We start from the raw sequence: 26,268 nt of genomic DNA, 5'->3' as shown, positions 1-26,268 counted from the left end.
GGTTTCAAGAGGTTGCGCTTTCTGCCCAACCTCAGAGCATCACCGGAATGAGGCTTGCCTAAAACCTCCGCGGTAGAGGTGGACCGATCTTGAGGCTCATGGAGCCGTGCAGATCTTAGAGGTAGGAGGAAGGGGATTCTAGGATTGCAATCCATTTTGTGGCCAGGCAGATGAGCGGGTAAGGGTATATATCACCCAGCCTTAGCACAACTCCAGTGTGTGTTGCGGGTGGGGGGAGTGTGCTTACGTGACCATGCAACTGTGCCCTCTCCTGTTTTATTCTCATTCAAATGGCTGACAGCAGACGTTTTTTTGAGGCAGAACTGGGTTTGAATCTTTATGAATCTCGCTTCTCTTCGCAAAATTGAGACAATAATTGAACCTGCTTCATAGAATTGTTGCCAGGAACAACCTGGCACTTAGTAGGTATCCAAAGTTATTTCTGCTGCTACTTCTTTTTTTGTCTTGTCCTTCATTTTGCCTGGAGCCATTTTATCTGTTCCCACAGCTTCAGCTTTGGTTGCCCAGGGATTCTTACCTTCTGTGCACTATTGGATTCTAACATTCCTCATCTCAGTGTGTTTGTGTTTGTGTATGTATGTACATTGACCACTTTGGTTTTTCCAGGGTATAGTCCACACTAATAAGTGTTCCATCCACATTCCCTTGCCTTCACCTCTACAGAAAGAATATTCATTACCAGCAACTGTGGCTCTATATCTGGACTTTATTCTGGCTGCCAGAGCCCCTTACCCAATGCACAGGCCAAGTGGGAAGTGCTGCAGGTTATTGCCCCCATCATTGGCTGAAGGCTGCCCCCATTGGCAGCCTTCAGCTAATGAGGGAAGATACTTTGGTGGGTGAAGACCCCAGCTTCCATGGTTGGATAATTTTGATGATATTCTCAATGGGACTGAGTTCCATTTGCACACAGGGATAACTTGCTTCATAGTGCATCCTACATTGACTGTTTTCCCTTCCCCTCTCCCAGCCCCACTCCTTTGACCCAGAGTTTTCTGGCTCACCTCCATTTACCTTTACTTCCATTCAGTCCTCTCAGGTCTGGAGAGTGATGGGAGAGGATTGTAGACTTATATATAACATTCAAGAAGTTTGGCAGTGAAGGGGCCAGGAAGTGTTTCATGGAGAAGAAACAGAGTAATCGATCCAGGGCAAACACATGACCCCCCTCCCCTTAGGATTCAATTGATTAAAGCTTTTCTCCCATTCCATCCTTTGAATGTGTGGTCCTGATTGAGCTACACCCTTTTTTAAACTTTTTATTTTGAGATAGGGTCTAAGTAGCCCAGGCTGGCCTCAAACTTGAGATCCTTCTCATCCTCCTACCTCAGCCTCCAGAGTAGCTAGGATTATAGGCATGCATCACCATGCCTAACCCCATCCTTTAATAAAGTCAACTGACTGGGGCTGGGGTTGTGGCTCAGCAGTAGAGCACTCGCTTGACACGTGTGAGGCCCTAGGTTTGATCCTCAGCACCACATAAAAATAAATAAAATAAAGGTATCGTGTTCAACTACAACTAAAAAATAAACATTAAAAAAAAAAAAAAAAAGTCAACTGACTTCACAAATACACTATATCCCCACACTATTCCAAATCCCAAGTAGTTGCCACCCCAGCCTCTCCTTGGGTTTTTGTTTGTTGTTGGTTTTTGTTGTTGTTGTTTTCTCTCCTTCAGGGAAGCAGTACCCTCTATCAACAGCAGTTCCCTGAAGCTCCTACTGTCTTATGCAGCAACAACCTGGCTGTTACCAAGTCCTGGAAACCTGTCATCCCAACCATCACCTTTAGAGGTCATTCACAGGTCAGCAGGGCTAATGATTTTACTGTCTGCTCCTGCTTTAAATTGTAATATTCTAAATTTTGCCCAAATTATACCTCCTCTTCCAGGAAACCTCCTCAGATCTCTGCAAAAAACCTTTCTTTTTTGGCCACCTTCCCTTAAGACATCTTTTGAAACTCTGTTCTGTTTTTTTTTTTTTTTTAAAGATGTTGAAGGACCTTTATTTTATTCATTTCTTTACAAGCAGTACTGAGAATCGAACCCAAGGTCTCACACATGCTAGGCAAGTGATCTACCACTGAGCCACAACTCCAGCCCCTGAAGCTCTGTTCTTTGAGAACTTGGAAAGTAATGGTGGGGAATTGAGATGCCACATGCTGGGCAGGCTGCATGCCTGTAATCCCAGCAATTTAGGAGATTGTGGCAGGAGGATCACAAGTTTGAAGCTAGCCTGGGCAACTTAGTGAGTCTCAGATTAAAAAAAAAAAAAAAAATTTAAAGGGCTAGTGATGTAACTCAGTGGTAGAGCACCCTTGGGTTCAATACCCAGTATCAAAACAGAGGGGAAAAAAAAAAAAGAAAGAAAGAATGAAGGAAGGAAGAAGCCTGTGATGCTACTTTCCAGCAGATAGGCAGAGTCTTTACCTGGCTATTAGTCAAAGACAGGTGTAAAGATTGCCACAATGCAAGGAGAGTGGGGTCCTCACTTGCAAGGGATGATGGGCCTGAAGAGCTTGAGTCCCATCCCAGCTGGCACTCATTCTGCCATGGAGTCTAGACAACAGGAAAGTTCTTTAAACTTAGGGGCTGGAGAACTGAGTAACTTGCTATCAGACCATCTAAAGGTAGATAGGGAGAGCTAATTGCCCAGGGAAGAACATCAAAAAGTTTTAGATAGCAGCAAACTGTGGTAGTAATTGAGGCTGAGGCAGGAGGATCACAAGTTCAACCATAGCTTCAGCAACCGAGAGAGACCCTGTTTCAAAAAAAAAAAATTTAAAAAGGGATAGGGATGTTGATCAGTGGCTAAGTGCCCTGGGTTCAGTTTGGACATATTCAACAGCCAGGCTGGGCTGGTGGAAGAGATGGTAAACTGGGTCAGGGATGGCTGGCACTTCCTGATAGCACCCTCACACTCACAACAAACACAATGACAGACCAACATTTTTTAATCACAAAGGCACTTGAGGACCCCTACAAACCCAAAGTCTCCACAGAGAGTGGCTGTGCAATTGCCCCACCCTGCTACCCTCCATTCACCCATCCATGACTCAGAGTTCATCATGACCTGCAGAGGGCTCCACACCAGGCTTGATGAAGATGCCTTCCATGGCCTTCCATGTATTATGTGTGTTCGCACTGGGCATGCCATGCACCTCATGTTGCCCACGGATGGGACTCCCGTACTGCTCACCAGTGACTGACAGGAACACAGAGGTACCCACATGCTGGAAACGCACAGCAGCCTCCCGCTCCCAGTGCTGCCCAGAGCAGCGCACTGTCCACAGGTCCAGGTCATCACCCTCACCGTCTTCCCCAAAGGCACTCACCTCCTATGGGTGTAGAGTGTGGGGATAATGGTCAACACACAGGATACAAAGTTCCTTGGTACTGCTTGCCTGGCAGCAACATTTGCACCCAGTTCACTGGTCCTTTGATTCTTACTCTGCACCTTCCTGAGCCTCAGTTTCCACAGTTACAAAGTGGGACAGCAGGATATCCTCCCAGAACTTCCTCCCCTACACATACATACCCTGTTACTCTGTTTAGTGACCACTGGAGTCCATGGAGCTAAGGCTTCCTCCAAGTTCTCCCAGTCCTAACCCCCCTGAAATCCAGTCCCTCAGGCTGACAATCAAGGTCTCTATCTCCAACTTTTTCTTCCACAAACTCCCCTAAACCATCCTCAATTCCATCCCAACACCTCAAAGTTATGATCTCCATGCCTTAGCATAAGCTCTTCCACAGGCCTGGGAAGCCCCCTCTTTTTCCCTCTGGGGAATGGAAGACTCCTACGAGTCTTTCCAAACCCAGCCCTGAGTTTCCTATTCCCCACAGCAAAGGCTGTGTGGATGCCCCCCCCCACCCCAGGGTTCCACTTGCCCCTAAAAGAGGACATGCATCTCTCGTTGTGTCTGCTAGGCTGAGAGATCCTGGGGTAGGACCCTGGTAGTCACTTCTGTGTCCTCAGAAGGGACACTCAGTAAACATTTCTTAATTGAAATTCCCAATTCGTATAAGCTGAGGTTCAAAGCTGGTGATAAGGAAAGTCTCGAACTGGAACCCAAGGCTCTGTCCCCAGCCCTTCACACACATGCCAGGGTGTCAGGGAGGGGGATTACCTGGTTATTGGATAGCGGCGACAAGAAGTGGTGAGTGTGCAAGTTTTTGCCGGTGAGCACGTGCGTGAGCCGCACAGCCTGGCCACAGCGTACCGGGATCCCACGCGGGCACCCGCCCTCCGAGCCGCCACGGATCCTCCAGTAGCTATTGGCGTCGTCCGATGCCTCCACACCGGTCACGGATTGTTGGCCGCTGCCTGAGGAGTGACATCCCATCCAATCCCAGGGTGCTTATCAATCGCAGAACTATCGACCCTTGGCACCATAATTTGCCCCATGACTCCAACTCTGGAACCCCAACGGCTCACCCCTAACTTCCAGCTCTGGCTCCTGCCTGATCCTCCAAGTCCTTTGACCCGCAGTTTCCTGTTGATTTCCCCGCCCCCCAAATCCAAACGACCCTCTCAAAGTCCCAGTCCTAGACTCTCGAGGGCCCCCAACGCCTCTAGACCCCCAGCCAGCTCGTTCCCTGATGGCCCATTGACCCCTATGACCAACTCGTCCCCAAACCCTTAACTCGGAGCCTCTGCCTCCTGGCGCTTCCCAAGTCGTTGGTCCCACGCACCGGATCCGTATTTGATGTCGTGTGAGTGCAGTCGCACCCTGTGGTGCGTGTTGAGCAGCTTCAACACCGACCCGCAGGTCACTAGTCCCTCGCTGGTCTTGGAAGTGCCACCGTCCGGCACCAAAAGCGCCAGCAGCAGCCCCAGAAGCGCCGGTCCGGCAGCCCTCAAGCGGCCCGCGCTCCACATCTCGCCCTAGCCGGGCTCCAGCCGCTCGGAACAACAAGCCTCTTCCGTTCCCGCCTCAGGCCAATCCGGCTCTGACAGCGCCCGCTCGCGCCAGCCAATCGTCATCCCGCGCGGCGCTCCGCCCGTACTGCCATTGGGTAGGCTTAAAAAAGACCCAACCCTGGATTTCCAGAGATTTCGCTGGGAGGGAGCCGGAGATACGAGGAGGGCTTTGATTGGTCCACGCTTCCGAGGGCTCACCAATGAACGTCAAGGGACGGGCGGCTGCAGCCAAGTGGTAAAAGTGCACAGGGTTGCACAGGTGAGTGCGCTCGCGGAGTCCTGCGGTTGCTGAGCCCCTGAACACCATTCTGAGGGTCCTAAGACCCTACCGATATATGTATAGAAAGCACCTTGATCTTGGGCCTCTGGGACCTCAATTATGTGTCTCTCCCCTCGGACTTTGCATCTGCAGCTGCAGGATCTTAAAGTTGTTGGGTCACTAGATTTTTGTGGTCATAAAGTGAACAGATCCCTGAACCCGGGAATTAATTCCCCAGCCATTCGGTTATGGCCCCCTCTCGGACTCTGAGTCACCTCAGTCCCCGAATCTTGGGTCTTCTGAATTTCCCACTCAACCATTTGATTCCTTACATGACAGAACTCGGAGTTACTGCGTCATACAGCAGCACAGGACAGCAGGGAGCTGTGGAGTTGAGGATAATGGCAAAATTTCAATAGAAAGTCCCAAATCTGTCTAAGGAAACCACAACACAGGGAGAAAGGAATTTGGGGAGCAAGCCTGGGTGACTATGTGTCCCAGGTCTTCTTGACATGAAGTGAAAATGTTCTTTTGGGTTTCAGTTATGCTGCCTTTTCAGAGGATTTTCAGTTCTGTCTTCAAGGGAGGAAAACGTATGCCACTGTTTACTTATTCATCCATGGAACTTTCTTACATTGATTTTGATTCCAAACCCTAAGCTGGGGGTCATAGAGGAACTGGCTCTGGGGTACATTACCCAAGAAGCTGACTGAGCCATGCACTTGGGGCACTAGCAAAGCAGAAATTAAAGTTCATATTTAATAGTTAATAGTTCATATTTAATAGTTAATGAGTTCATCCAGAATTTTGAACTCAGAGAAAAAAAAAAAACAAAAAACAGAATAAAGTCCTTTGTGGCGGGTGGAATACTGGGGATTGAACCCAGAGGCATTTTACCACGGGCTACATCCTCAGTCTTCTTTCTTTTTTCAATTTAGACAGGGTCTTGCTAAGTTACTAAATTCCTAAGGCTGGACCTTAGGGAATCCTCCTGCCTCAGTCTCCCAGGTCGCTGGGATTATAAGCATAGCTGGCAAGCCCTTCCGAATGAAAGTAACAGCTGGGTGAAGTGATGCATACTTTCAATCCTGGCAACTCAGAGAGGCTGAAGGGGCCTCCCCCTTCACAAGTTCAAAGACAGCCTCAGCAACTTAGTGAAACCCTATCTCAAAATAAAAAATAAAAGGGGCTGAGGATATGGCTCAGTGGTAAAGCACCCTGCGTTCAATCCCCAGTACCCTCCCCCCCCCAAAAAAAAAGACAGCAGCATGTGATTTTAGGGTGTTTGTTTGTTTGTCAGTTTATTTTCTTTGATGCTGGGGATTGAACTCAGGACCTTGCCCATGCTAGGCAAACACCCTGAAAACAATTAAGATTTTCAATGTTTAATATTATGTTTATTTTGAATTATATATCAAATAAGGCACCTTGATATTTTTAGAATTTAGAATGTCTAAATGGCTTAAGAAGGTCTACCCTGGACTTGGCAGACCCAGTACTTGAGGGGGCCTCCAATCCAGGGTAGAGGGACAACAGTACAACCTGAGAGGCAATGAAAATGTTCTTTTGGACATGTCAGCAGACATATCAAAGTTAACATGTACAAAGCAGAATTCTGATCTCTTCCTTTAAGCTGCTCCTCCTCTAGGCTTCTGAGTCTTAGCAAATCGGCCTCTCCATTTACCAATTGCTCAAGACTGAAATTTTGAATTCTTCTTTGATTCTTCTCTTTACCTCACTCCTTATGTCTAATCAAATAAGTGTTGATGTCCCTGACTCCAAAACAGATTTCAAGGCATCTCTCCTGAAACCTCCACCTAAGCCCATTTTCCCCTCTAACAAGTATCATCTACCACTTCCTATTAGATCTCGCTGCTTCCACTACACTGGTCCCATGCCGCAGCATTATCTACAAAGGAAAAATGTGAAAGCAGAAAATAGATTATGTCCCAGCAGCTCAGGAAGCTGAAGCAGAAGGATTGCAAGTTTAAGGCCAGCGTCAACAACTTAGTAAGGCCCTAAGCAACTTAATGAGACTCTTTCTCTAAATAAAATATTAAAAAGGGCTGGGGAATGTGGTTCAGTGATTAAGCACCCCTGGGTTCAATCCCCAGTACTAAACAAAACAGATTATGCCAGTCTCCTGCTGAAAGTCACCAATGGTTTTTCACTTGCATTTAGGACAAGAGAATGGCTATTCTTCTGACAGGCAGAAACAGGATTCTAAGTAAGCTATGTCAAAGTTGTCAGAATCAAAATGAAGTAACTTGTAATGCCCTAACCAAAATAAGTAAATAAAACCAGGAGGCTGGGAAGGAGGGGATCTCATGCAGGCTTCATAATAAGAACTATCATAAAAGACTCTGCCAGAACCACAGCTTCACACAAGGACCACCGCAAACTTACACAAAACTACTTCTGCAAAGATGTCTGCCCAGCAACTGTCTGTTCAATCTTGGACCAGTGTCTCCCTTGTTATTGTTCCTTGTAGTCAAATATTATTGTTTCAAAATGGCATATATAATTCTCATTTTGACTTTATTATTATTATGTTTTCTTATGTTTCCCAGGCTGGTGTTGAACTCTTGGACTCAAGTGAGCCTTCTGACTCAGTCTCCTAGTGCTGGGATTACTGGTGTGTACCACCAATTCTGGGTCTCATTACACCTTATAAGTTTCCCTTTGCCTCGTTCTCCTCAAGTATGGTCAAAGTTTACTATGGCACATATATTTCCCTTGTGATGATCTGCAATTCCCAAATAAATATAGTGGGTTTTGTTTTAGAATATCTCTGATTATCATTTAAATTAGAAACCAAACCCCAGAAACAAAGTGGAGGAGGCCAAAGTGACTCTTCCTTGACTCTTGTGTAGCCTCATGGCTTCTCATAGTTCTTCTTCTGCCTCCCTTATGAAGAAAAATGTTCCCTGGATCATCTTATGGCCCAGGACTATTCATAACATCTTCAGTACCTTTCAACCACAGTTTGTCTTCAGGTTCGGATTCTCGAGAGAGAGTCTGATTGGCTCAACCTGTGTCCATGCTTGAGATGCATCTAGTCATGGAGGGGAGAAAGAGTGGTAGCTAGTCTCCAAATATGGCCACAAACAATTCCTCCCATCTCAAAGTTGGGGAATATTACTTAGAGTGCTTGTCCAACATGTGTGAGGCCCTAAGTTCCAATCCTGGTACCACAAAACAAAAAATTCCTCCCATCCCTGTAAGCAAAGGAGACAGAATCCATTTCCCTCTCATTGAATCTGGGCAGGGACTGTGACTTTCTTTGACTAAGAGAATGCCAAAGAAGTACTATTTTGGGATTTTTAAGCACCAGTCATAGCAACTCCAGAGGTTGCTGCTTCTTCCTTCTAGGAAGTCAGTGTATCTTCAAGCTGTAAGGAAGTGCAGACTAGATTACTGACTGCATGGTGAGAGGCTACATGGAGAGATACCCTGGAGGAAGAGAACCGATTTGGAATGTTTTAGTTCTCAGTTGAAAGCAGTCACATGAGCAACTTCAGCCTATCATGTCAATCCCAATGTCATGATAAATGATCTTTTGTTTGAAGCTATTTAAACCTTGGGGTATTTTGTACACAGCAAGAGATAACTGAAACAGGATAAGAACACACATATCTAGCACAATGTTCCAATAGTTTCCAAAAGTACTGCTCCAGCTCTTCCCAGGGACATGTGCCTCTGATGCTGGGATAGGGCCATGTTCTAATGTCCGTTGATGATGTGGCAATAGGACCTGAGAAGTGAGTGGGAATCATAGCAGCTGCTGTCTCTTGAGCCTGAGGGCTTTCTTTTTTGGATCCTTTTTACTGATAGGTTTCTTGCTTTTGGACAGGTAGATAATGGCTACTCTGTAGCATCCACATTCGTTGTTAGCAATCAACCAGGCTTAGAATAGCAATATGCCAGTGGGACTAATCAATCGCAGTCAAGTGGTACTGCTGTGGTGGTAGTGGTGGTTGGCCTTAACGACTGGGAATTGAGTCAAACATGTGCCCTGAAAGATCTGTGCCACAAGAGCTCTGTAGAAAAATGGGTCCCTGATCTACCCATTTTAGGATTCTGAATTATAGGGTGTGAATGTGGCTAATGTCCAAGAGAACTCCCCTGCCAGACTCTAGAGGGAGCCCTTCTGTTGATATATCTTCATGTATGGGCTCTTGGGCCCCTGAGCATGGTCAAGCTTGGCTGAGCAAGCCTGACCTCTACGCATTGAAAGAGAGGCAAAAACAGACCCACCATGTGCCCCACAATGGCAACCTAGACAAGAAAAGTATAGTGTAGAGTCTTTACATGTTCTCTTGTCTAGAGGGGAGAGATTGAATTGTTCTCTGAATGAAGGTGCATGAATAGGGCAATAAACAAGCTGCCCTACAAGGCAGAGGGAAAGGCGATGTTTTGCTGAAAGTACAAGATAGCCAGAAATCCCAGGATAACCTTGGAGAAGAAACTTGTCAATCACAGCAGAAGCCATGCCCTAGGGCAGCCAATCCACAGCCCAATTGACCAACAGCTACCACCACATGGCCTGGCATAGAAACTCCAGATTTTCTGGAGTTGGGTGTTGGGAAACACAAATTAGAGATACAGGTAGCCATGAGAATAGCTGGAGAGGGTGAGACTGCATGTTTTTTGGCTGCAATGTGAGGCTGTGACATACCAAAGCAAGGAGGGAGCTTCCCCAGGCAGAGAAAGTTTCCAAAAAGCAGGAGTCATGATGCACAGGGACTGTGACTGAGGGGTGACCAGGAGTCCTAAGAGGGTTGAGGAACCAGAAAATTGCAGACTAGAGTTGAGAAGAACCACACAACAAAGCAGGCAGAAAGTAGAAGGAGGCTGGTCACGTGAGAGGAGAGCATTATAAGGCAGAGCACATGAGATTCCCCAGGGTCAGAGTGATACTAGCTTTCATGAAAGATAGCTGCAGCTGAGCTAGGCCCACCCTAAAGGTGCTACTAAAGGGCAGGAGCAGCTAGGCGTGGTGGTACATACCTATAATCTCAGTGGCTTGGGAGTCTGAGGCAGGAGGAGCACAAGTTCAAAGCCAACCTCAGCAACTTAATGAGGCCCTAAGCAATTTATAGAAACCCTGTCCCAAAATTAAAAAAAAAATAAAACAGGCTGAGGGTATGGCTCAGTGGTAAAGCTCCCTGCGGGGTTCATCCCTGGTACCAAAAAAAAAAAAAAAAAAAAAAAAAAAAAGGTAGGTGGCAAGGAAGAAAAGAAAGGGAAGCAGAAATCTCAGAATGAGAAATGAACATATTTATTTCTGTTTCTCTCATTGGCTTCCCTGAGAGTATCAGCAGAAATTCTCATGGGTATTCTCATCCCATCCTGACCGCTGCTCAGAGCAGGGGCCAATTGAGTGGGAAGTCACTCCAAAAGAGCAGGAGCAGGGAATGGAGCACTTGGTGTGGTTTATGGGGACATCATGGGGGGTCACTGTGGCCCATGTCCACAGAGTAGTTAATGATTGTCTCCAATCCAGGCTCAGGGAAGCTCTGGGACTCGCTGTCATACACAGAATACTGCTCACCCTCCTCCTTGTCCTTATCACTGCCCTCATCCTCATCCTCGACCTCATCCTCATTCTCATCCTCGACCTCATCCTCATCCTCATCACTGCCTTCATCCTCCTCCTTTTCCTCATCACTGCCCTCATTCTCATACTCGTCCTCATCCTCATCACCATACTCATCCTCATCACTGCCCTCATCCTCATACTTGTCCTCATCACTGTCCTTATCCTTGTCCTTGTCCTTATCACTATCAGTGCCCTTAACCTCATTCTTGTCCTCATCACTGTCCTTATCCTTGTCTTTGTCACTGCCATCAATGTCCTCGACATTCACCATTTCCTTGGACTCCGGAGGACTGAAACCCATGCTGGTGGTGGATGACACAGACAGCTTGGGCTCTGACAGGCTTGTGGGTATCTTCCCCTCTTCTGTAGTAGGCTCCTGAGTGCTGTGTAGCTGGAGGATTGGCAGCTCAATGTTGAGGGAAGGGTCAGGCTCTATGGCCTGGGCCTGGGCCTGGGCCTGGGAATGGTCCTGGGCCTGGGTCTGGGAATAAGCCTGGGTCTGGGCCTGGGCCTGGGCCCGGGCCTGGGAATGGGCCTGGGCCTGGGCCTTGGTCCTGTCAGTTACTGGCTCAGGATGCATGGTAGATTGTGGGGTGAGGGGCACTGTGCTACGCCATGAGGGGCCAAAATGGGGAACACGATGGTGGGAAGTGCTGACGTGGGAGGCACTGACCTGGGAAGCACCAACCTGGGAGATGCTACTGGGATGGTGGGCTCCCAGCCGCGAGGCCTGCCTTGAGACCTGATGTAGCAAATGGTCCTCCTCCAGCTTGTGCAACAGGCAGCGCCAGTCTATCTTCGAGGACAGGCGGATATGGGAGCCCTTCACTTTCTTGAAGCCCAGGAAAAGGTCCATGAGTGTCTCAGTGATTGGGAAGGAGATGAAGCCAAGCTGCTTATTGAGGTTGTTCTCAAACTTGTACTTGCAGATGAGCAAGGAGACTGCCTGCTCAACCAAGAAGTTGATGAGCTCCTCGTACCAGGGGTTGGAGAGGTGAGACATGCTGGACTTGGATGAGATGGAAGGCAGCGACTTCTTCTTCGTGAACTTGACACTGGGGCTCTATGTGGTAGCCAAGGAGGGAAAAGGAGACATGTCACATCTTGTTGGTCTTACCTTTCCTGCTGCCTTGTGACACCCATCACATCTCCTTGGCAGCCCTACCAGCCCAGCCTGTCACAAATATAGAAGTCATACTTATCACACTAAGGATATAAACTCTACCACATTTTCTATGCTGTGATACTCAACAGCCAACCCTCATGATCACTTCACCTGCCTCACCTATTAGGCCTGCAGCAAAGCTAGGGACCTCAGTCATGGTGCCAGCAAACCTGAGCCTGAAAAACCTGGGCTTCTACAAGCTGATGCTGCAGCCCTATGTTCAGAGAGAAGCACACCTGGACCTTGGTGAAGGCACAGTTGGGGGACTGCTAGAGACCCACCAGGGTAAAATCACCTATGTTGTCCACATAGTCCCCCTGGGCAACTTTCCCTAAGCAAATCAGAGAGGCTGGAGAGTCCTGCAGTTGAATTTAGAGGGAACTAGACTCTAGGATGCAGAGTCCCCACAAGGGACAAGACCCTTTCTATGTGGGAGGACCTCCAAGATTCACATACAAACATTAAAAATATATATATCCAGGATAAAAAATAGCCTTTATTCATCTTTGACAATATTTAGTAGTAACTAGGCCAGGATTCCTGGTATTCCAGCAGCTTGTACTATGCCCAGCAGGTTTCCATAATGTAGGTCAAGAGAGACCTTGATCTTGGGCACCTGCCAGTGACAGTGGCTGCTAGGAGTGGTGGGTAACAGGGTCATTGCCCTTCAAATTTGTCCTCAAGTTTCCATGCCCCACTCTTGAGGGGATTACCTTTGAACTCAATGAAGCCGAAGAGGAGAGGATGGGGAAAAGGTAGGAGAAAAGAGGGTGGGAGGAGACAAGTGGAGGTGGGACTGGTCCCCTGAGGCAACCCTGACTAGATGCCAACTCCACTGTGATTCCAGGTGCAGGCAGGGTGAGATGCAAGCCATGGCAAGGCTTGGTTTTCTGGCTGGAACTCTGGAACACAGGTGTTTTCTGTAATTTGGGATCTAAGTCAGGAGTCCCCTGCCTGGGGTGAAGTGAGGGGCTAGGGACATTGGTCTCTTCTGTAGGTTTCACCTTGAGCCTGAGTTTGGTGGCCACCTGAGCATTAGACACAGGGGGGGAGCACCGTTTGCCCTTGGTTTTTCTGGGAGTTATCTTGGAGCTGGAGGCTCTACTGAGGAAAGAATCATAGTGCTCCCTTCTCCTAGTGGGTGTGACCATCCTGGAGTCTTGTGGTAGCAAGTTAAATGACAATGCTGGGTTGGGATCGCAGTTGACAGGAAAAAGAGGGCAGCCATCTGGGCGGCGGGCACAACTGAGCTTGTCCACAGCCTGACTGACCACAGTCTGCAGAGCAGGAAAGAGGTGGTGCTTAGCCAGGAAGTCCAGGGTGCAATGGGGCTGACGGACTGAACAGTAGCCAGGCAAGTCAAAGGATGCTGGCTGGCTCAGCAAAGATTTCATCTCCTTGTTGAATTCTCGTTTGAGGAAAAACAGCTCTCGTTCTCCAGGTCCCATCTCTGATGCTTCAGGAGTGCCTGGTCTGGAGCCCAGCAGCCCTGAGAACCAAGACAATGGCTGCTCCCGGGTCCGCTGGCTGCTGGCCTGGCTGCCCAGTGAGTCCCATAGCAGGGATTCCCTCTTGGAACTGGGCTGATTCAGGCCTTTCTGCAGAGAGAGAGAGGGGGAGGGGATTCTGAGAGGTGTCCAGAAGCAGCCAAGCACGCTTGGCCCTGGCCTGGCCTGTCCATCCCCCCCACTAGCCCCAGTCATGGACCCAGATCTCACCCCTTTCTTCTCCAACTGCAGTAGACGCTTGAGGTTTTTCTCCAGTAGAAGTCTGTCCCTTGTGGGTGGCACTGAGCCTAAGCCTTGTGCACCCACGTCACTGTTCCAGCTGTGGGAGCCCAGACAGCCAGCTGTGAGGCTGCTATGGGAGTCAGACATGGAGCTGGAGCAAGATGGGTAATTGTTGGGGCGTCCAGTACAGAGGCTGGGCTGAGCACGGTGTCGGTGCACAGTGCTGAAGCTGGGTCGAACACGTGGCCGCCTACCACTTGGCACCTCAATTGGGTCCTGGATCTCTACCAATGGCACCCCAGCCTCTGTCTTCATAGCAGCCATGCGCTCTGTTGCCTCCTCCACCACTGTCTGTAGGCTGTCTAACACCTGGCCCTCAGTCAGGAAATCCAAGAAGCTACCAAAAGCCTGAGGGCCCTTAGCAGTTTGGCGGTGGCCCCGGTAAGCTGAGTTGCCATCCATTGATGGTGGGTGGGGCATACGACCCAGCTTGGAGGCTGACCCCATTTCTGGCAACAGTGGCTTCTTGGGTGGCTGCACCTAAGCAGACAGGCTTTTCACAGTTTGCAGGATGCCCTGCAGGGGAGGGAGGTCCCTGTCCTAGGGGGCTGCTAGGAGCTAGATGGAGATTGAACAGTGGAAGGAATTCCAGTTTTGTTTTTTTGGTTTTGGTAGTGCTGGTGTTTGAACCCAGGGTCTTGAGTGTGCTAGGCAAGAGCTCCACCACCGAGCTAAATTCAAAGCCCAGGAATTGCATTTTAGAGTATGCTAATCCTGGGTTTGGACCCTGACTCTGCCATCTTCAGGCTGTGTGACAGTGTCCACAATAGCCCCTTTTGAGGTTCAACCCCCACTTTCACAAATAAGGATCTATTTATGATTTCCCTGAAATGTTCCCCAAACCTACATTTCACATACACAAGACCTAGTCTGAAAGCCCACTTCTACCCTTATATGTGGTGTGATTGGGCAAATGATAAAACCCCTCTGAGTCTCTGTGGTTCTGAATCTCTGCAAGGAGCAAGCCATCCCTGTCTCCACTGCTGTGATGCAGAGAACACAGGAGATCCTGAGCCCTGTTTTACATATGGCTACTTCTCTAACTTGAGTCCTGGACTCTGAGATGACACCATGCTCATACTCAGAGTTCCTAGTTGATCCAAGTCCCTCTTGTGACACTGGAGTCAGGGGAATTGGGAATGAAATCAAGGGAGATCAGGGCCCAGCAAGGGGTTGTAGACAGGTCAAGCCTATAATAAGGACTTCACTAAGAGGACCAGAGAGGAGATCAATAGGAAACAAGAACGAGTATTAGTAGTCCGTGGCATCAGGTTCGGATCCTGCTAGGCACACTTACCCGTGCTATGTACGTGCTGTGGCCAGCCTCATCGTCGGCCAGGTATCCTGAGTGGTGGCGACAGCTGGCCATAATGCAAGCAGCCAAGCCCACTGTCCGCCTTCTCTCTTCAGTTCCACAACAGATTCCACTCTGCAGGACGCGGGAAAATGGCGTAAGGGTCTCAAGGGTGCGCCCAGGCTTCCACGAGTCCAAGTTTCTTTCCGTCCATCCCTGACTATGTCAGTGGCCCTGGGGTCCGCCGGTACCTCGCTCCCCACACTCCGTGTCCTTTATAACTCTTCCTCTGCTCAGAGCCCCCTAGGCGTCCGCGGACTGCCCCCAATTGGAGTCGTAAGGGTGGGGATCTCTGGGGACGGCCGTATCCTGTCTCAGAGGTCTCTGGGTCGGGATGTGTCTGACCCTCTCTCCTCCTAAACCGGGGCCTCCTGGCGTCCCACCCTGGCTTATGATCGACCCGCTCACCAGAGTCCTACCTTGCTCGGCTAGCTTGTGTGGTCTGTGAGCGCTAATTGACCACCTCACAGAGAGCTAGATTGTGTTGGGAGGGGGGGGCTCCCTGCTCGATTATTTAAATACCGCCCCCTGATTGGTTAACAAGGATCCTTTTGCCCACTTGCTTCTTACGACACAATAGTTGGGGGCGGGGCCACGCTGACTCCTCTCCCACTCCCACTGCCCCTGGCTCTGTTGCCTTCACAGTCACCGGCGACCCGGGTGGCTGTGGATTTCGCTCTCTGGCCAGGGGCTCTGAATCTGGGGAATCGGATCTGTGACCCTAAACTGCCCCAAAATGAGTCTAAGGGCAAAAGCCATGGCCTCCAACCTCAATACAAACACACCTTCCTCAGTTTCTTCCTGATAGTTGCAAAACCCTCGGCTTCCTGCTCTCATTTCTTCTTTCCAGGGTCCTGCTCCCCTTGCCCAAGGTAATAGACCACAGAGTCCGTCTGAGCCCTTTTCTGCAGTCTTCCTGAGAACAGAGGAAAAAGTTCCAGTTCTCAGTTACAGGCCTAGCCAGCTTCAATTCCTGGCTGTGCTGTTTCTTGAGGGTGTGATTCAACCTGAGCATAGACTCCTTGTTTGAAAATAGGACTAACATCCTTCCACATAGGGAGTACAGGATTACATAAAATCTTCATACAACACACTTGACACCCTAAGAGAGGCCCTATATAACATTACCACATTCCCTTTCCCCTTCTGGTCAACAGATTCACCACAAACCCCATGCCAGAGTCTACCACTGCATGTTGTTACTTGTCTACCAAATGGTGCTCCTTTGGGGCAAGGACTGAGACAGTCAGCCCTGTCCAGTGCCTGGCACCCAGGAGGTGCTTAATCAATGCTATCTTCCACTTTTACAACCTCAGGACTTCTGGCCTTTCCAGGATCAGCTTCCCAGTGGAGAACGGTAGTTAGCTGAGGTCTGCTAATTCAATAATTAGTATGATTGAACACAACAGTCTGTATGTCAAGAGCTTGGTTGAAGGGCTTTTTGAGTCCTCCAATACCTACAAGGCTCCATGAGGTATTATTTGTTATTCTCAAGTTCTACTCTACCTTCTCTTCCCCTAAGAGGACTAAGAGGATCAGAGGAGGCCTAGATGTAGGCCCTGAGTTGCAGGGACTAATCCCAGATTCACTACTCCTCCCCTCTCTGACACTCAGTTTCCTTATCTGTAAAACACAAATGACATTACCAATCTCAAAGACTGGACACAAATACCATGATTTCCATAGTGAAAAATAAATCAAAAGAGTCACATTACAATGAAAACTGTTTGTCATCATGGTAACTAGTGACATAATCATGGGTAAGGAAAGGCTTTCTGGACCCAAAGAGCAAAAAAATTGTTATAAATGTAAAACTTGTTACTTTGGACGGAGCTCCAGAGAGACACAGAGGCTAATGCTTTCTCAAATTAAGCCATTATCATGACATATATGTTCATTTTCTTGTTTAGAGCTTTACTAAGGAAATGTCTCTTCTTAGAAAAATAAGTAAAGGACAATAGGCAATTTTTTAAAAATCAAAATAGTTAATAACATGAAAAATGTTCATAGGCACTGGTATACAAAAAAAAAATTACAAGAATGCAATAGCATTGATGTGATCATCTTTGGATGGTGAAGTGAAATTAGGTGTGTTTATCTTCTTAGAGAATACTGGAAGTACACTACCCAGAAAGTTAGCAATGGTGATCTCTGGAAAGAGTAAAGGAGTTTTTCTTTTCCTTTTTTTTTTTTTTTTTTTTTGTTTTTCTCCCTTTCCTTTCCTTTCTTTTTCTTTTATGTTGCTATTTTAAACAAAGAAAAAAAAAACACAAAAAAAAAAACCAAAACAAAATAAAAACCCATTTCTCAACGTTCATTTTTTTCTTCTTCTTCTTCTTCTTCTTTGGTTCTGGGGATTGAACCCAGAGGAGCTTAACCACTGAGACACTTCCCCAGCCCTTTTTGAGACAGTCTTGCTAAGTTGCTTAGGGCCTCACTAAATTGCCGAGACTGGCTTTAAACTTGCGGTCCTCCTGCCTTAGCCCCCCGGGGTACTGGGATTACAGGCGTGCGTCACGGCGCCCCGCTCTGCCGTTCACTTTATTAGTCAAGGAAAGTTCGTCCTGTTGTAATTATAAATGCAGTCTTGAACTAGTTCCAACAGAGCAAAGTCGGCGGAGTGGTTACAGAGCCAATTAGGAACCACTAGCTGGTGACAACAAAGGCGAAGGATAGCCGCGTCTAGGCGTGTGCGTCAGGGCGGGGTTTTGGGCAGCGTTCTTGGGCGGGGCCTGGGTTGTCTAGACCACACCCCTCAAGTCTCCATCAAAGGTTTGAAGCTGCCATGGCTGGTCCGCGCGTGCGGCTGGTGGTCACCGCAGATGACTTCGGTTACTGTCCGCGGCGCGATGAGGGCATCGTGGAGGCTTTCCTGGCAGGGACTGTGACCAGTGTGTCCCTGCTGGTTAACGGCGCGGCCGCGGAGAGCGCGGCGGAGCTGGCTCGCAGGTGAGAGCGGCCCCTTACGGGATCCAGCGGGTTTGGTGATGCATTTGCCCCGCGGCGTCTGTGCTCCAGATCCTGCTCCGCCCACAGGCACAGCATCCCTACCGGCCTCCACGCCAACCTGTCCGAAGGTCGACCTGTAGGCCCAGCCCGCCAAGGCGCCTCGTCGCTGCTGAGCCGCGAAGGCTTCTTTCTGGGGAAGATGGGATTCCGGGAGGCGGTAGCTGCTGGAGACGTGGCTTTGCCTCAGGTGCGGAGGTGCGGCTGCAGGAGGATGCACGCGTTGACCCCAAAGCTCAGCCCGGAGGTTACCGTGAAGTCGTTAGGGACAGGAGCGGCAAGATCCTTCTCTTATTCAGTCTTACAGTTGTACAAGGAGGGAATCTTCTGTAGCTGCTCCCTGAAGCTCAAATGTCTATGCTTCTCCTTCCAGGTGCGGGAGGAGCTAGAGGCCCAATTAAGCCGCTTCCGGGAATTGCTGGGCAGGGACCCTACGCATGTGGACGGACATCAGCATGTGCACGTACTCCCAGGTTCGTGGGTTCAAGCTCCCAGGTCGGGGGGCTTTGCTCCCAGATGAGGAGATGTGCTCCTCTCTGAGGCGGCTTCGTCAGCAGGTGTGTGTCAGGTGTTTGCCGAGTCGCTGCAGGCTTATGGGGTGCGCTTCACACGACTGCCGCTAGAACGTGGTGTGAGCAGCTGCGCGTGGCTGGAAGACCCAGCCCGTGCCTTCGCCTGCACAGTGGAGCGCGATGCCAGGGCAGCTATGGGTCCTTTCTCCCGTCATGGCCTATGGTGAGCACCGGACTCCCCAATCCCGACCCCATCCCCAGAGTCCCACGGGTTGGTTCACTTGTCCAGAGTGTCCCTTTTTCAACCTGGAAAAAGGTCAGGCATCGACTGGCTGCCCCACTCTAGTTCCTTCCCGCCCTGACCCCTAACTAGCCTTCAGGATCTTCCTGCTCTGCCATTGATGCCCCAGCACCTACAGGTGGACGGATGCTTTCGTGGGCCTGAGCACTTGCGGCCGACACATGTCTGCTCACCGCGTACTGGGGGCGCTGGCGAGAGCCTTGGAAGGTATCCCTGCAGGCCATGCCCTGACAGCCGAGCTGATGGCACACCCTGGTTACCCCAGTGTGCCTCCAGCCGGGGGCTGCGGTGAGGGCCCTGATGCTTTCTCTTGCTCTTGGGAGAGGCTGCATGAGCTGCGGGTCCTCACAGCGCCCACTCTGTGGGCCCAGCTTGCCCAAGATGGCGTGCAGCTCTGCGCCCTTGACGACCTGGACTCCAAGAGGCCCCGGGAGTCCTCTGCAAGGCCACTCTGGAACCCTTCTTGGAGCCCTTCCCCACCATAACTCCGACAGTGAGCCGATCGCTAATGCCCCTTATAGGTGTGGAAGAAAGGGGCCAGAATAACCTCTGGCACAGCCTGGAACCATGGCCTGGGCAGGAACCCACTTCCCACAGTGAGACACTGCCTGCTTTGTGCCCAGGTCCTCATGGTTCAGAGTGACAGCCAGGTATTAAGGAAGCCACTCTTGGCTGCATGCAGGCCCAGACAATGACATCTGGGCCTGCAGAGCATTTGGTGACAATTCACATTGTAATGTAAACCCCTGACTGGGCAGGGGCAGTGGGCAGGGATTGGCTGTAAATAAAATATGTGTCTTTCAGACTTGGGTGGTTTGTAAACAGTGCTTGGGAAACCATGAAACAAGAATGTACACAGCAACTCCTTTGTGGCCCAGACCAAGTCAATATTCTATGCAAATATTCTGTGTTCTGGTTTTGTTTATGCTTAGGGATGTGTATGGTGGGTTTTTGTTTGTTTGTTTTGTTTTTTTGTTTTTTGGTACTGGGGGTATTTTTACCACTGAGTTATATCCCTAGCCCTTTTTATTTGTTTTTGAATTTTGAGACAGGGTCTAAGTTGCTTAAGCCCTTGTTAAGTTCCTAAGGCTGGCCTCCAACTTGCCATCCTCCTGCCTTAGCCTCCCAGTCACTGGGATTACAGGCATGTGTGACTGTGCCTCACTGGTTAGATCCTCGCTATGTCATCCAGTCTGGCTTCAAACTTCTGGGCTCAAGCAATCCTCCATCCTTAGTCTTCCAAGTAGTTACAGAACTACAGGCACATACCACCGCACCCAGCAATACTGAAGTGGTTTTTGTTATTGTTGTTTTGGTACTGGGAACTGAACTAATTGGTACTCTACCACTGAGCTGCGTCCCTAGTCCTTTTCATTTTTTAGTTTGAGACAAGATTTCACTAAGTTGCTGAGGCTGGTCTTGAATTTGGGATTCTCCTGCCTCAACCTCCCAAGTAGTTGGTATTACAGGTCATGTGCCACCTCACCTGGCTTGTTTTTCCTTTATTCTTTTTATAAGGAATGGGAATAGGATTGTCTCATCAAACTGCTTTTTGGGAGGCATGGTAACTTCAATTTTTACTTAAAAAGAGGTCATCTGTTCTAAATAAGTCATTCTATGGGACAGGTGTGAGGAGGCCCCCCTTTAAGGCAAGCTTAAAGGAGTATGTTTAAATTTTTCCAGGAAGGGCAGTCTTCTGTGGAAATGGGAACCTGGGATTCCTAACTGGGCCTGGTGACAGGGTCACCATATTAATTGGTTCAGGGTCCCTGAGACATGCAGAGTAGGCAGGGAAGACAGTGGGGAACTTGAGAGAAAAGAGTCCTTCTGCCCAACTCCAAAGGATAGTAAGACAGGTGGAACACTACATGGTCCTTTTTGTCTCATTTAATTTCATGTGTCTCCATTTTACAGACCTAGAGGTTGGAGTGATAGGGCAGGGCTTTGGACATACTGATTTATTTATTCGAAGTGCACTGGACCCTGGCCTGTTATCAATTCATGAGATCAGGTGTCAAGAGAGTTCTTACTCTGAACACAGACAGTCTAAAGGGACAAGTGGCTTGTTTTTGTTTTGCTACTGGGGATTGAAACCAGCGGTGCTTTACCACTGAGCCATATCAAGGGTCTTTTTAATTTTTTTGAGACCGGATCTTGCTAAATTGCTGGGATTACCAGCAATTACCCAGCTTTCTGAAAGGGTCAAGGTATCCTAGTCCTTCTTCCTGCATGCACTTATCCATGTCTCTATCCCCTTGACCATGGCTTTAGCTCACCTCCCTCCACATCTTTTTCTGGCTCTATGCTGGTCTTCCATCCTAACCCTCCAGTTGACCTTGACTCTGACAACTACAGCACTTTTCTACTTCCTTTCTCTCATGCTTGTGAACAGGAATCACTGTGAGTTTAGTCCCATCTGTTGTCTAGCATTTACCTCCTTGCTTTGGCCCTGGGTGATCTGGTCACACTCATGAAGTCTGCTGGCTGAGGCCTTGGAGTGGCCTTGTTCTACTATGGGGTGTTCAGAGGAATAAGTAACTGGTTATGTAGCTTGAAAGAGAAGTGCAGAGTAGGCAGGAGGGCTTAGGGTTCTGCACAAATGTTAGATAAAACTGTAGAAGTGGCTATTGTCACCCAGGTAAGGAAGATGAGCAAAGATGGATGTTTAGAACAACCCTAGGGACCTTAGGAATTTAAGATAAAGGGAGGGTATGGCCAGACTGGTAGGAGAATCAGGCAACCAAGGACCACCTCACAAGGGAAGGGAAAGTAATAAGGACCTGTTGGAGTGATTACCGGTGGCCTACTAGCATGGCTGGGTAGGAGTAGGGTATTTCGTATGCCAAACTGCTGTGCAGAATGACTTAGACAGTGATTTACTGTTATATATCCACTCAGTGTTCATATATGGAGGGTCTGCTCTGTGCCAGGCCAGGGCTGGATACTGGGACACAGTCCAGCCTTCAAGGCAACAATCAATGTGATCTGGGCCACATTGGGAGGTAGGGTTAAAGAAGCCCACAAAAATGTATGAGAACAAAGGTGGGTTTTGCCAGGAGGTGCTGTCCTGGTTACCCTAGTGTGCCTCCAGCTAGAGGCTGCAGTGAGGGCCCAATAGCCACAAGGGTACTCCAGAGGAGGTGACTTCCTTCCCTGAGCCTCTGCACAGTGTTGGGCAAGTCATTTCTACTCTGGTCTTGAAGTCTGCCCAGTTCCCCAAGAGCCCTGTCTCTGAATAAGAACATGTCCCAGTCACCCAGAAAATAGACATTTACCAGGCATGGCCTGGACTAGGTACCATGCTGCACTTAAAAAGTCCCACCCCCAGCTTTGCTGTCTTGGAATGATGCCATTTGCCACTCTGAACTTGAGGAAGCAGGGAAAGGGGAAAAAAAAAAAAACAGGGCAGGAAGAATCAAGACTAGATCTGGCTTTTGGATGGCAAGTGAAGGGCACAGAGGAACTGCCAAATGGAAGTTGGAGCAGGGCTTAGAAGCTGCCTATTTGGGGCTGGGGGGTATAGCTCAGTGGTAGAGCGCTTGCCTAGCATGTGTGAGGCACTGGGTTTGATTCTCAGCACCGCATATAAATAACAAAAATAAAGGTCCTCAATTAAAAAAAAAAAAAATTGAAGACAAAAAAAAAAAAAAAAGCTGCTGCCTGTTTGGTAACGAGAAAGACTCGGTCCCTTGGTCAGAGAAGCCAGTCTATAGGGTCCTCTATGCCTATGACTTTTGGAGGAGAGGAAGAGTCTATAGCCATGACTGGACCCTTTGAGAGGAATTGTGCTGATTGGTGGGATGCAAGAGCTCAGGAGTAAATGCAAAAACAGCCAGATGCCCTTGTCATCACCCAGAACATGTTTCCTCCTCTATAAAAACAGGCATAAGGATAATGGTGTTCACAGTGCTGCCTTGAGATTCAGAGGATAAAGGATGTGGCACATCCATGTGGCAGAGCAGCCCACCTGCAACTAAAGGCAAAGACCCTTATTGTCCCTATTACTAAAACCATAGGAAGCTTTGCTCTCTGAGACTGACAGGTAGTCCGGGTCTTATCTAGCATCCAGTTCCAGAAAGGGAACTAGGCCTGAACAAAAATGTGTGTCACTAGCCTGGCTAGGTGCTATACCAAACTGGCACTTTTACTGTAGTACCTTGGCACCCAACGTTTTGGGGAACGCTGGGTCAGTTTCTAGCTGGAAACCACTTAGGGAAATGGCCTAGCCCCAGCTTAATTAGGACACTGATCAAGCCACCCTTCTCAGAGCCTATTTTCACCTCTGCTATACATGGATCATAGCATCACCACTCTCTTGCGGGGGGGTGGTCACAGGAGGACTGAAGTGACATATTCATGTGTGGAAGTTCCTGTTCCCTTACTAGACATCCACAGGATCCCTCTGCAGGCCTTGATACACTCTAGATTCTTCTGCTTGTCCATTGTTGATTATACCCCATTTGCTTCCCTCTGGGGACATAAGAACACCACTGTGTGCCTCTTATGAAGAGGATGGGAAAAGGGAGAGAGCTCGAAGGCCCCAGCCACCCTTCCCCACTCTCCAAGAGCACAGGCTCCTGGCACTACCCACCTCCAAAGGAAGGAAGAAACCCACACAATCAAACCAGTGTTGGAGAGCATTTTTATTAAGGGCAACAGAATGGGATCGCAGCATCTTAGAAAGCCTATTCTCCACTGTTGCGGAGAGGGACAGGAGGAAGACCCAGGGCACTTCAAGGAACTAGGCAGATGTGAAATCCTGAGCCAGCACGGGTCAGTGATAGGTGGCTACTCTACAGCTCTCCTCTCCTCCAGAGGATCCAGCTTTTGGTTTTGGAGCAGCCAGGGCTGGCCACCAGCTTGCTCAAAGCCTGCCTCAGGGCACGGCTAGAAGGAACAAGCCACCCAGGCCAAAGGGAAGTACACCCACTAGAGAGCCAGGCCTCTGCTGCTGGGGCAGACCATAGGGTGCCAGTGCCAGAGCTGAGAGTCCCTGAGAGGGGCTGCTGGCATAAGGGGTACCTTCCCACAGTGAGCAGAGAGCAGTGAGTGGGTGACAGGCAGGCAGAGCTACATTGGCAGAAATATGAAGCAATGGGACAGTTTCCAAGAATGGCAATATTTCTAGATTCAGAGAAGCAACAAGAACAAATGGTGTTTTTTTTTGGATATCTTCTAACCATTTGGCATTTTATTACAAATCTGCGTATGAGTGAAATAAAATCCATTATCACCTTTCTATTAATGGACAGATATGGAAACACTGGCCCAGTGCTCTTGCCATCCTGGACACAGGGGAGTCTCCAGAAACCTGTCCCTTGAGTACCTAGGACTAAAGAAGCTGAGCTCATCACACCCCGCAGGGGCCACTTGCTTGGACAACTAAACAGTGTTATGCTCCCTAACCTATCCATCACTTCTCACATCTGCACAGACGAAACCCAGACCTGACTTACACGGCCCTGAGCCCTGAAAGATCTCAAGTTATAGAATTAAAGTCAAAAAAGAAAGCAAAGTTTCTTGAAGTCATCTTCTCTAGAGGATCTAGTCCCCCCAGTAGCCAAGAAGAAAAGCCGCCAGTGGCAGAAGCAGAGTTGGTGACACATAGCATTTGGATCATCAGCTTCCTCAGGGTATCAGAATGCCATATATTCTCTACTGTTTCAGGGACAGTCCCACTTGCCTTGAAAAGACATTAACATTCAAATCCTTACAAAGTTCATCTGATGATAACCTCTAAGGTCAATTTTTATTTCTACAAAAAAAGGCAATCAAAACAATATAAAACACATTGAAAGGATATTATTGAGCGAGCATCAAGTGGAGCTTGACTCTGCAAAGGTTGTTGAGTCCAAAGGGAGAGGAAAGGCCATCTTGTTCCTGGGATGAGCCAGCGGCTGCTCTGAAGGAAGGGGCCAGCAGAGACCCCAGTGACCCCAGATTGGTGCCAGCTACAAAGCTGAGTCCTGCCAATTCTGATCCCGCAAAGGGTCAAACTGTGCCAAGGAAGGGCTGTGGTGGGGCTGCTGCGCTGAGGAGTTGGAGAGCTCCGTGGCACATTCAGATGGAACTTAGAATTTCAAATGGATATTCTGGCTTTTACTTTGCCTGCGATGAGCAGTGGATCTTCTAACATGGCTGCAGAAAGGGGTGCTGGCCTTCAGCCTGATCAGGAGCCTTTCTGGCGAGAAATTCATTGCACAAGTGCGCAGCGTCCTTGGCTGGCAGGCCCTCCCTCTGGGGTCACCACAGACCTGGCATTACAGGGTTTCCCTACACAGGCTGGCCAGGCTGTAGTTCAATCATTATACAGACATCAGGGTTTGCCCGTTTAATCCATACTGTTGTGGAAACATTAGCCAGATTTTTACACAAGGAGTGGGTCTCCCTTTGCGCAGCATTCCCCCCCCCCCCCCCGGGAGGAGGGTGGAGTTGCTTGTTTTGTAATTTTTTAAAAGAATGTTATAAATTGGCAGCAGGAGAATTTGAACTAACTCCCACATGGGACAGTGTGATACTGGAGAAGAAAAGCCACAAGAGCCATTTCTTCTCCTTTGTGGAGCAGAGAGGAATTGGTTCTGGGGAAGTAAATACATGAAAAATAAACTGAATGCAAGAAAGTGGGAGTTGCAAGGGCAGGGAAGGAAGGGGAACCACAACCTTATTTTTTTTAACCTTATGGGCTAAATGTAACTTGAAGATTTGGGGTAAATTTGGACAAAAGAAACACTATTCTTTTGAAGTAGATTGAAGCAGTGATTTTTAAAACAAAGAAAGCAGAACTAGAACATCTGAAATTTTTAATCCTTTCTTTACAGGTTACCTAGACCACTTTTGATTAAGAAAACTGTAGAAAGTTAGTAACTGCCACAAGCAAACGCCAGGCGGTGGCACGTGTCAATTTTCCACAGAGTCCTGCTTTGCGGGGTGTCTGAATGCACTGCTCGGGGTCTCTGCTCACACTTGCTGGAATCACTTGCGGCAGATTTTAGTCCACAGGTCGCTTTTCCCCATATTTCTTTGTAAACTCTTCAGCGTTCTTACAGAATTTTTTACGGTCCTTAGAGTATTCTTCAGCTAGGTCAGCCCGGAGCGGGTGCTCGGGCTGGGGGTCGTTCACCAGTGCTATGAGGGACTGGATTACTGCCAAGAGAAGGACAAGGCATTGGGCATTAGAATAGTCTCAGAAAGTGCATGGGCAAAAGGCAGCTAACCTCAGGATAGAAATTCTGTGACTTCAACATTGACTTATATCTACTGCTTTTAAGACAACATATTCTCTTTATTAAAAATTCTGACTACCAAAATTCAACCCATCACTCCTCTGTAATTAAGAGAA

The 26,268-nt window shown here is 48.6% G+C and overlaps 4 protein-coding genes across 5 annotated transcripts in view; 1 reads left to right on the top strand and 3 right to left on the bottom strand.

Annotated features, from left to right (window-relative positions):
- Positions 1 to 2,955: 2,955 nt before the first annotated feature.
- On the bottom strand, positions 2,956 to 4,944 carry Sdf2l1 (stromal cell derived factor 2 like 1). The gene is made up of 3 exons (XM_027924278.2): positions 4,712 to 4,944; positions 4,147 to 4,343; positions 2,956 to 3,357 (listed from the first exon to the last, which is right to left on the bottom strand). The coding sequence occupies exons 1-3, from the start codon at positions 4,896 to 4,898 to the stop codon at positions 3,076 to 3,078; spliced, it is 666 nt and encodes a 221-aa protein (XP_027780079.1). The 5' UTR covers positions 4,899 to 4,944; the 3' UTR covers positions 2,956 to 3,075.
- Positions 4,945 to 10,464: 5,520 nt separating this feature from the next.
- On the bottom strand, positions 10,465 to 15,608 carry Ccdc116 (coiled-coil domain containing 116). The gene is made up of 4 exons (XM_071618331.1): positions 15,054 to 15,608; positions 13,685 to 14,230; positions 12,680 to 13,564; positions 10,465 to 11,864 (listed from the first exon to the last, which is right to left on the bottom strand). Exons 1-4 carry the CDS (start codon positions 15,123 to 15,125, stop codon positions 10,647 to 10,649), a joined length of 2,721 nt encoding a protein of 906 aa, XP_071474432.1. The 5' UTR covers positions 15,126 to 15,608; the 3' UTR covers positions 10,465 to 10,646.
- Positions 15,609 to 17,869: 2,261 nt separating this feature from the next.
- On the top strand, positions 17,870 to 19,732 carry Ydjc (YdjC chitooligosaccharide deacetylase homolog). The gene is given in 6 exon segments (XM_027924320.3): positions 17,870 to 18,059; positions 18,147 to 18,306; positions 18,490 to 18,589; positions 18,674 to 18,851; positions 19,048 to 19,364; positions 19,367 to 19,732. Coding segments are annotated over 6 exon segments (1,125 nt in total). The 5' UTR covers positions 17,870 to 17,895; the 3' UTR covers positions 19,573 to 19,732.
- A 3,822-nt stretch (positions 19,733 to 23,554) lies between these two features.
- Positions 23,555 to 26,268, bottom strand: part of Ube2l3 (ubiquitin conjugating enzyme E2 L3) — a 64,001-nt gene continuing 61,287 nt past the window's right edge. For both annotated transcript variants that reach the window (XM_027924232.2, XM_071618327.1), the window contains one exon: positions 23,555 to 26,072. In XM_027924232.2, coding sequence (XP_027780033.1) covers positions 25,918 to 26,072 — 155 coding nt within the window. In that variant the 3' untranslated portion in view covers positions 23,555 to 25,917. The remainder of the gene's footprint in view (positions 26,073 to 26,268) is intronic.

The sequence above is a fragment of the Marmota flaviventris genome, chromosome 1 (genome assembly GCF_047511675.1).
Source record: "Marmota flaviventris isolate mMarFla1 chromosome 1, mMarFla1.hap1, whole genome shotgun sequence".
NCBI lineage: Eukaryota > Metazoa > Chordata > Mammalia > Rodentia > Sciuridae > Marmota > Marmota flaviventris.
Note: the sequence above shows the minus strand (reverse complement) of the source record. Positions and strands in the feature narration are given on the sequence as shown.